This window comes from Schistosoma mansoni (assembly GCF_000237925.1).
Source record: "Schistosoma mansoni, WGS project CABG00000000 data, supercontig 0510, strain Puerto Rico, whole genome shotgun sequence".
NCBI lineage: Eukaryota > Metazoa > Platyhelminthes > Trematoda > Strigeidida > Schistosomatidae > Schistosoma > Schistosoma mansoni.
Window position 1 is genome coordinate 1 of NW_017386324.1, and position 11165 is coordinate 11165.

The window sequence follows — 11165 nt, forward strand, 5'->3', positions numbered from 1 at the left end:
TTTTGTGGATCGGTTGAAGTTAGACATTAACACCGATTGGATACCGGCTCAGTGGTCTGCCTTTTAAGTGCTCTGGTGCGAGACTGATAGGTCCTGGGTTCCGATCTCGCGAGTGCGAGATCGTGGATGCGCACTGCTTAGGAGTCCCATAATAGGACGAAACGGTCGTCCAGTGCTTCCAGATTTTCCATTGTGGTCTAGCTTCAACTGACTCATGATTTTAACTCTATAAGAATTAAAAATACTGATTTTCGTCGAGTCAAATTTTATTTTAGATTTTACAAAATTTGTAACTAATTACAATAATAAGATCGTATTTAAACTCTAGTCATTAATTCATATAGATCATATGAATAAGTTTATCATAAATGGTCATAGAAACATATAGAACCTGTGATTAATAGTTAATTATGAAACTATATGTAATTTTTGACCCTTTAGTTTTCAATAGAATAAAGTTTAAATTATGAGTTAATATCTTTATTAAGGCAAATGAATTTCTAATATATTCCACTTTCGTGACATTATGAAACTATTATCATTATCGGGTAACTGTCTAAAATTAACTATAAAATCCAACAATCTTCACAACCCCCCCTCATATTACCAAGTCATAAGTATTTTTTTCCTGGGATAAAACCAGTTTTGTATAAGTTCAGATAATTTATGTTCATATCTGATAATTTCTTTAAAATGCAGAATCAAATCATTTGTTTACACAAATCCAGTCGCTTTTATATGAATTCTTACTTGATATGTAACAGCAGTGAACTAGTGTCAATTTCTAAGTCATCTACTTCTCAATACTACCTAATGTTTAGTGGCCCTATATCTGATTCCAATTAAATCATTTGCTGATTGTTATCCAAATATACATGCCGCCAACCCTCGTATATAATCATCCATTTAAATCACGTCAAGTTCGTCGTAGGGTTCATCATTTGACGTCAATTGGATCGGACGATAATGCTATCTACGTGCTCACCACATTAGTGGCACGATATCTGAATCCAGTTATATTATATGATGATTGTTATTGAAATATACAAATTCGAAATTCATTCTCATATTTGACTTATTTAATTCTGTTATTCATTAACGCGATTTAGGTCGGTAATCATATACCTGAGTTGGCGGTATGTATATTTCAACAACAAGACATCATACGATCTAATTGGAGTTAGATGCACGCGGGCCACAGCTATCATTGATATGTGTGAGGGCTGTGATACTACCCGGGTGTCCAAACCGAAGCGGGTGGTTTTCTTAGTAGGCCACACCCGGAGCCCTTCACCTAAAGGTCTAATCCACAAAGCAATGGAGCGACGTCAGGAGATGCAGTCCTATTGCAGCTGGTGACAAACAACAAGTTCATACGCCTTTTGTTCCCTCAGGAACCTGGAGCCTATGTGCGCCATTGGTTCACTTTTGTAAACATCCACGCTGCGAAAAAGCAGTGAGTAGGACTTCCCTGGCAGTGGCTTTCGTAACAAACGAGGTCTCGTACATGTTCCTCCAACGGCACAAACCACGCTAGACTTCATAACCAAAAAGGAATACGACTCCGCATATCTCGTCTCCTCGGTCACTATTCTGTTCCTCTGGTCAGTTCACTAGTACATATTTGACAACAACTCGGTGCATCTGGTAGTAACGCGAACGACTAAGTACACTAACTTCGCATTTTATGATTATTATCGACTTCAGTACAGCAATCAATATCACCCATCAATGCAGTTATCGTTTTACGGCTGGATTACTTTTATCCCACATAAACTTTATTTAAATTCAAATCGACCAATCGCTAGTCGATGCTATTTACTCTACTGTGGTTTATTAGAACATGTTCATATTTCGCTATTCTTTATCCTCAGATTCTGTCCGCACCACAGACCGATTTCTGTTATATTTTACCCTACTTATTTTCACGATTCACTCCACTGTCATAACCATAAATGATTTACTACTGTTTTAACGGTATCTGGGATCGTTCACACGGACGTAATTTTGTCGTCCAGACAGTCACGACATAAATGCGTGTTAGCTTTTTTTGCGCTTATTAATTTGTTCATAATTGCATGCTAACATTTCCTTTTCTGTCCGCATCTTTACGATATTCATATACTTTTTTACAAAGGTATGGTACTTTTGTATTACATACCCCTCACGTGACGCTGTACTCCATCAGATATATTAGAATCTTTTCGCTACTTATTGTTAAAGTTATCTACATACCTCTTCAGTGTTAATCTCAAAAATACATTTTTTTCAAATAAATGAGCTATTTTCTACGGGGGGACCTTGTGATGGCTGTTACTATGTTAATCTCACATGGGCTATTTTAACTTCTGGACATACCACTTTGTACATTCTCCTCAATCCAAATTTTGACCTTATTGATCTTGACTGCGTTCATATGAGTGTGTGTGAACTACTAACCCTATTCATTGTGTATCTGTAACCTATTTTAGTCTGAATATAAATATTGAGTAACGCTTGATTAAACGGACTTGTCTCATATGTCTCCTCCAATCCGTTTCGTTTCTTTGATTCTCTGTTCAGATCGACGCTTGTATGAAGCATACGAATTCATTCTCGTATTTGACTTATTTAATTCCGTTATTCACTAACGCAATTCAAGTCGTTAATCAAATACGAGGGTTGGCGGAATCTTTATTTTGACAACAAATCATCATACGATTTAATTGGAGTCATATTTAGGGCCACTAAAAATATGCAGTTTGACTGGAGTTAATAAATGTTAACCAACTAGCCTAATGTGTGTGTATCAGTTAACTACTCACCCTAGTTCCTGGAAGTAAATTAAGCGAAGTACGACTCGAAGCTATAACTTATTTGGTGAAATTTGAGTAATTTTTCCAAATAGTCAAGTACGTTAAAAACATTTCTAAATGATTACTTATTGTCAAATAATTTAAAATTCAACTATACTGGTTTTTGACCTTAGACTAAATTCAATTCTGATTGAATTTTGTATGTACGTAATAATCATATTTACACTAAATGATGCATAAAATTGTATTTGAGACATATGTGGATGAATCAAATATCAACCATTGTTACTTAAACTGAATAATGTAAACTCGTACTTTCCTACTTTGTGTTTATGACTCAGTTATTATTATTTCACATACCACTCTCAGTAAGTTGAATTTGTCACAAGGACTGAAGTTAATATATACGATATGATAGAACTTCCTGTTATGTGTAATGAATTTGTACGACAGACAGTAGACTATTAATAGAAGGTACAAGTTAGGCCTTGAGTTAGAAAACCTAAGATGTATCTGTTTGTTCGCTAAGATACAGGTGATCAAATAACGGATGGTAAATATCGTCTATCATATCAAGAATCTACCATTCCACAGAAATTAGTAAAAAAGGATACGTATTCTCAGGTAAATAGAAAATTCCAACAACTTAGAAACATGTGCAGTTTTGAGCACTACTCTACAAGTCATACCTACATTTCCCAAAGCACAACTAAATCTTCTGAAGTAGAGCTCTATCTTAACTTATCACCCATAACTTGGAAAGCGACTGCTCAAATTACGAACTACATAATTCAGTAATCTCAGACATGCATAGATTTATGTAATGACTTGTGAGTCACTGACATTCTGGAAATTTGAAAAGTATTTAGTAGTGACAAGAAATATTTGATAGATATACATATTTTCACAGTTGAAATCATGAGTCAATTGAAGCTAGACCACCATCGAAAACCTGGAAGCACTGAACGGCCGTTTCGTCCTATTATGGGACTCCTCAGCAGTGCGCATCCACGATCCCGCACCCGCGAGATTCGAACCCAGGATCTACCAGTCTCGAGCCGAAGCCCCTAACCGATAGACCACTGATGGTGGTCTAGCTTCAATTGACTCATGATTTCAACTGTGAAAATACTAAATTCTCCACAAAACCCCCCTCTGATCTATAATTATATGCTCACTGGTGACTTCAAGAGATATTTCCTTGAGTTCTAGTGGGCAGCAGTGGCCAGTGGAGTTCTACCAGGTCTGTTGTAGAGATATCAGTTCACTGAAGACAATTGGTGAACGGTCGCTCAAAATCGTGGATTGGTTGAAGTAGCACGAAACTTGAGTTCAAGGTTTCCTGCTTACTACCTCCAACCACCATCTTACCAAATTTGTCTTAATTTAAAAATTTTTATCAATACATAGCTCCATGAGGTATTTCCTGGAGTTCTAATGAGAAGCAGTAACCAGTGGAGTTCAACCAAGTCTGTTGGGAGATGACATTGGTGAATGGTTGCTCACTTTTGTGGATCGGTTGAAGTTAGACATTAACACCGTTGGAAACCGGCTCAGTGGTCTAGTGGTTAAGTGCTTTGGAGCGAGACTGGTAGGTCCTGGGTTCGGATCTCGCGAGTGCGAGATCGTGGATGCGCACTGCCGAGGAGTCCCATAATAGGACGAAACGGCCGTCCAGTGCTTCCAGGTTTTCGATGGTGGTCTAGCTTCAATTGACTCATGATTTTAACTGTGAAAATACTAAATTCTCCACAAAACCCCCATCAGACATACATATCTCAATTTAATATAACTCATTTTAAAAAAGATATGTACATTATATATATATATATATATATATATACATGGTGTCTGATTCAAAATTTGCTATTATTCCAATTCTACCAGTACTCACGTAACTATTTAACCAAGTACACATTCGTGTAGCCAACCATCCATGAGCTACAACTTAAGGTACGAGAGCTCTTTAAACCTTACTTGTTCAAATTCGTACCTCTTAAGCTAATGAGCAGAGATGGATGGTGGTTGGCAATGGAATCCAGTACGCGCTTCTCGTCCTATTTCAGACTCGTCAGCTGGGTGTAATCGAATCCCAGAGTTGATGTTCACTCCAGGAATTGAACCCAGTACAATTTGCTTCAATTTAATGTTTGAAATTCATATGCTTCACATGCAATAAACCACAGATTCATTCATAAATTCATACACTTAAAAAACGGTTATTAATAATTGGTACCGATAAAAAATATATTTGATAAATGTATAAGTCAATATGAACATATAACATCGTATTCAACCTGACTAGATATGTCAAAAGGCTAATAATGCACAATGATACATGTCAATTATGAAAACTCCATGCGAGTGGAAAAGAGAGGAGACTTTACTTTATAAAAGAGCTTTTATACTTCATTAAAAAGAACCCAATGAAATAAATAAACATCACTGTATACAGATGGCATTTACAAGATCTTAGATAAGAGAGACTAGCCAATAGGAAGAGAGGCTAATTACACATGACTTTTGACAATAGATATCACAGCATAGTTTAAAGCACAAGAGTCAAAATCATTAAAAAAATTTAGTGTTTTGTTGACAAAGGCAATTAACCTCAACAATAATATCCACATTCTATAACAATTTATAACTCGGTTTTAGAAGAATAGACAGAATTTGATTGAATAACTCGTTTACGAAACATTTTCATAAATAATATCATATATAAAAATAAACCTAATGCGATAAAAAATAGAATCCATACAATTCGACCACATTTGGAACCAAGCTCTAATGATAATTCATTTAATATACCATGAAGATTTGCAGTATTTCGCTCAACTTGTCCTATACTAGCATCAACAGTTTCACAATCTAGCCGAATTCGTTGATTCATTGCAGAAGATTGATTTTTCAAATCTGTTGTTAATAGCAGCATTTCTGAAGCTAATTGCTCACGTTGAATTTCTTGTTCACGAAGAAGTCCAGAGGAATGTGTTAGATTTTCATTTTTACTATGATTTGATGATTTTTTATCGCTGGATTTATGTCCACCTGCAAAAAGCAAATAATGTACATAGTTTAAACATGATTCATTGTGAAATGATGAGCAGATTTAAAGCTCAAGTCGATACTTTTGGTATTATTGAGTTGTTCTAGCTAAATTGGTTTAATTGCGAAGCTTTTATTGTTGTTCTGGACAACATGAAACCTACGAGGATAACCGATCACGATTAAGGTCACCCGAACAAACCTATTTAACTCATGAAATAAAACGAAGCTCACTTTATAGAATACACGAGGCATCTGAACATTATTGATCTGAGGATTATTTACATCACGCACTAATTGACTTTATTTAATTGAACTGGACAGCTGTTGTATTCCAGCATGAGACAGTTCGACAGTGCCTACTCATGGAGCGTCAGGAATCAAACCGTAGACCTTTGGTTTTCATGAAGTGCAGATGGTCCTTAGATCACTGACTGGACACTCGATAGTTTCTGTTTCGAAGCCCAATCGATTGGCAATATTGTACAGCCATCACTCATCATAGTTAGTAATAAATACTTCCGAAATCATTGACTGGTAAATAACTTGGAGACAGCTTTCTTCCGATTAGTGTAATTTTAAGACACTTTCTTATATAGTAGTTGTTTAAGAAACAGAACAGACTTATTAAAGCTATGATGGAATGTCATTGAAACTTATCTTTGAATAGCGAGGTCGTAATATTTTAAAATCTATTTCATCTTTACAGTTGGAAAGAGTTCTTCCGTTCTAACTCTAGCTCTTAACAATAACCCTTCTTTTGTTCAATGTATTAATTATTGCAAAACTATTTATCTATTGAAATATTATAACTTTTCTAGTTATAAATTGTTTGATATCTAAATGATATTTTTTTGATTGACTGATAAGTCATTCAAAGTCATCAGTGTAGCTTACTTCTACATGTCAATGTCATAGTAATATGTTAGCCATGTTAACTGACTGAAAATCATGATAGATTGGTGATATTTATGGGCATTTTTCCCTTTAAATAATTATGTAAACAAGCTCCTTGTCGAATCTTCAATATACAACTTATACTAGTAATCTGCACTATAAGAGTCGAATTCTATAATAAACGTACAATCGATCACAGAAGAACAAATGTTAACTTTTTTCGTGCATAGAATACTAGAAATTCATTTGTTAAAATTGAATTACTTAAAAAGAAACCAATCGGCTCAGCTTAATTCAACGTGCTATGAACATGAATTTATATGAACGAGATAAAAAGAAAGCAGACGAAAATTCTTCCATCAAAAGTTATCTTTGAATTCTAACCATAATTATTTTTTATTCCACTTTCTATTCATTGGAAATTCGATAGACTAATTGGCTAGTCTATACAGTATACTTTTATCGTATTTTTGATGATGGACCAAACTATTATACCGAAGAATAGAAACATTCATGAATAATTAATTGTAAACGATGACAAGCGTATTCTACAGCTCTAAAACTTTTGTTAGTTATCGGTATACAGATTCATATCGAAGGTTAATATGAAGTTTTTGAATTCAGTGTTCTCTCCAGGTAGCAGAATTGACTTATTGCTATTTGTAAATTACAATGTTAAAGAGGTTTATTGACGTAAATTTGATTGGTAATATTATAAAACCCATAGTTTCTCCTTACTCGTGACAGTTTAAGAGGAATCGCTATCAGCACACCCAACTGGACACTAAGACAAACTAATGACTAATATAATATATAATAACAATAAAAAGTATGCTTTAGCTATTGCATACTGTGTTTAAGCATAGATTGAAACACACTGATTGGTCCATTTTAAACCAATCACTGCTAGCGGATGAATCGAGATGATAGGCGACTCAGGATATTACATCATAAATTGATTGTTGTTTGATTGAGAACATGGAATATATACGAATACCCACCTAATAATTGCTCGCGTAATTCTCTATTTATACGTTGGCGTTCTTTTGCGATCAAATCACATCTATCAGTAAATGTGCCCTGAATAAGTGATTGACTGTCTATTTCAGAGCACATAGTATCGTTTTCATTACATGATAAGTTATTTATTTCAGGAGCCATTACATTCTCATTATTGACATTATCATTAACAGGAGAGGTTTCATTCACTTTAGAAGTTGCAATTATTTCACTATGTGATAGATGATGATGAATAGACTGTACATTCGAATTTTGTACTGTATCACAAGTCTGTTTTAACTTTTTTAGCTAAAATAAAAGAAATAATTCCTTTTAAAACACATTGTACTACTGTTACTCTAAGTACATATACAGTTATAAAAAAACATGGAGACCGGCAGTCAATTAATCCTTATCAACGTACAACCTGGTATAGATGTGTGTTGTTCCAACTTCCCATACTGAATGAGCACGATAAAATGAAATTAAAAAGATAAATAGCAAAAGAGATCGGAATAATATAGCAGCAATAACAATAAGAAAGACTGGGGATATTATTGAGAAAGAATAGAAGAGAAAGGTGTGTGTAAAGGAATATTGAAATTCAAAATCTAAAGGAAAATAAAGAGTAAATGCATCTGCATCATTGTGAATGACTATGAGCCATATCACCCAGCATCTCCAGCCACTGGTCGCCGTTATTTCATGGACGCCAACCACTTAGTCCGTGTCTACAAGGATGGTTTGGAACAGCAGCCGCTGTTTGATTTGGCCCTCCCTGGTCATCTTCCAATCTATTCCTATACCAGCAAACATCAGCTGTGAAGGTAGGTGGACTTGGAATATGTAACATATGTTTACCCGAGGTTTGTGCTGATGATATCGTTCAGAAGAACGGTGAAAGCTCCATGACCAAACAACCCAGCCCAGAGAACAAAACTCCATCGAAAAACATGTTCTATCCACCAGCCAAACCATTCTGCTGATAATGATACAAATTTAGAGTTAGTGGTGGCTAAGAATACTTAGTACACAATCACTCGATGGGTTTATCAAAGCCAGATGACACTTGAAGAGCGTCTCTACTCCGTGGTAAACCATACATTAGGGTGTTCTTTTTTGAGAAGATTTAGTATATGTGAAACGTGGTTATAATTATTACAAAGAACAAATGTATCGTCAAAATACCTGACATACAGTTCTGTCTCATTAACTGTCGGCTTCATTTTTGTTTGTTCTAGGTTTGCAATAAATGTATCTGCTAAAATTGGTACCGATGGGCTACCTACAGCAACTCTGTGAACTAGTTGATATAAAGTGTTATTGAATTAATCAATGCACAGCTTTAGTGTATATTGGTAAGAGTTGTTTGAACTCATCTTTTGACAAAAGAAGTCCACTGTGTTCATATACAATGAGTGTAGTTTCAAATAGTGGGATTGTTGTAAATAATAATGAGATATCAAATGAAACCATGAATTTCCCAGGGATCTTAACATTTTCTAACACTTAAGTGAATTAAAGATATCTTTTAAACTACATGCAGATGATTTCGAACAAATGGCTCCTAAATGATTTACTAACGACCGGATGAGTTTGTAAGCTGGAGGATTGATCATTGATAGTACCGGTCTAAGAATAACATTAAATTTATATACATTCATAGTTGAAAGCGTGAGTCTCCACAAAACCCCTTCTTATATACATTCGTTTGACCATACATGTAAAATGATCTGGAACCTTATTGATTCAGTTCACTGTGTGTAATCGATGACTAATTTCCTTCTCAGGGAGTGTTTTGACTCATTCGTGATGTGTATTTAAGTTACTTCACAGTTAAACATTTACTCCTCCCCCGATCAACCACAAACATTGACGAATCATCCAGTACTATCGTGAGTGTATTTATATACTTGTCCTTGTCTATAAAAACTACTCATGAGCTTTAATCAGGCAGAAGGATAACGATGTTTTCATTCTGCAAAGCTTCTTGGTGATCTTGAGATATAATTTTCGACTGTGATATTCGAGATGCTTCACAATAACTGGAAATATCAATGAATCGAGATTTTAACTCACCTTGCTTTTGTTCATCTATTGGTTTAAGTCGAAATAATTAAAAATCAAGTGCTTTGACTTATATTATGACACCAATGAAGCAAGCCTGCCTATGAAAATCATCTTTATCAACATATCAATAAATATGGTCTGCTATTCAAAAAGCGCGTGTTAGTATACGTATATTTTGATCAGTCTCAACTACACGAACCATATTTATTTGGTAACTTGACAAGAGTTAATGAAAACCGTTAGACCACTATAATTCCACAGGAAACGATTATTTATTGATAAATGTGGAACAGATAACATAACTTACTGAAAAAATTTGAGGGACGATATATGAAATATTGAGATAAACTCCAATGAACTTACCCTTATTTCATATTTACGTATATTTTCCGGAGAAGGATGATGGTTGGATGAAGTCAACGTATTAAAGAATGTTTCAAGAGTTTTTACGTAGTCCTTGTAAGTAGTTCCTATTTGTTTCTGTGCTGATAGACATTCAGTACAGTACAGTAAGCGAGCGAAATTCATTTCTAACACTGAGTTACTCATATTAAATCAGTAGTAATTGCTTGAAATAAAAAAATAAAGTTTTAAGATAAACTACCAGGAATAGTATCACCGCATGACAGCATTGAATTACCAAGTAACGAAACCAACGGTGGAATTACCATTTCACAATAAAAAAAGTAAAAATATAATTCAAACTTTGTGTAGGTTTGTAATAGTTTGAAATGCAGTAACTGAGAATCCATTGAAAATGGTATTCCCTAAGCAGGAAAATTTACAGAATACTTTTAACACCTAGGTTATCTAAACTCCAAGAATAAGTTCTTATAAATAACAAACTAATTACCGTTCCTAATTAAGAATAAACCTCCAAAAAACTGAAAAAATATAAGTGGAACAATGACAGTTATGCCAACCAGTCACGCTTTAATTGACGTTTGATAAGCACATATATCGTCTCATTTGAAGATAATTTAGTAGAAAAAGTCAATAAGAATAAATTCTCAGGATTCGTATAAAATTATCATCCCGAAAACCCGGAATTTTTTTGTGCCGGACTTAATCACTTGACCAGTGCATTTTGAAAACTAAAAAGACCTTGTGTACAGCCCTATGATCTGTATCTAATACGTAGAAGATAATACTCCTCGAATCCCAACATTAAATAAAGAATAGTGAGGTGAGAGTTGTAACCGAATCAATGAACTGGTGTTCAAATTACGGAAACATAAACCTGTTCATGAAAGCAGGTTCATGAGAAGTGAGAAGAACAACAATAGTCCCACCTGTGTAAGAAAAATGCTGATGTCGAGTGACAAGTGGTTACTGAGAATTGCAACCTGACAGAAC

The 11165-nt window shown here is 34.7% G+C and overlaps 1 protein-coding gene across 1 annotated transcript; it reads right to left on the reverse strand.

Moving 5' to 3' along the window:
• Nucleotides 1-5436: 5436 nt before the first annotated feature.
• Smp_155590 (hypothetical protein) lies at nt 5437-10337 on the reverse strand (the record flags this gene model as incomplete). The annotated part of the gene is made up of 3 exons (XM_018792188.1): nt 5437-5846; nt 7742-8048; nt 10173-10337. 3 exons carry the CDS (start codon nt 10335-10337, stop codon nt 5437-5439), a joined length of 882 nt encoding a protein of 293 aa, XP_018644283.1.
• Between the last annotated feature and the right edge of the window lie 828 nt (nt 10338-11165).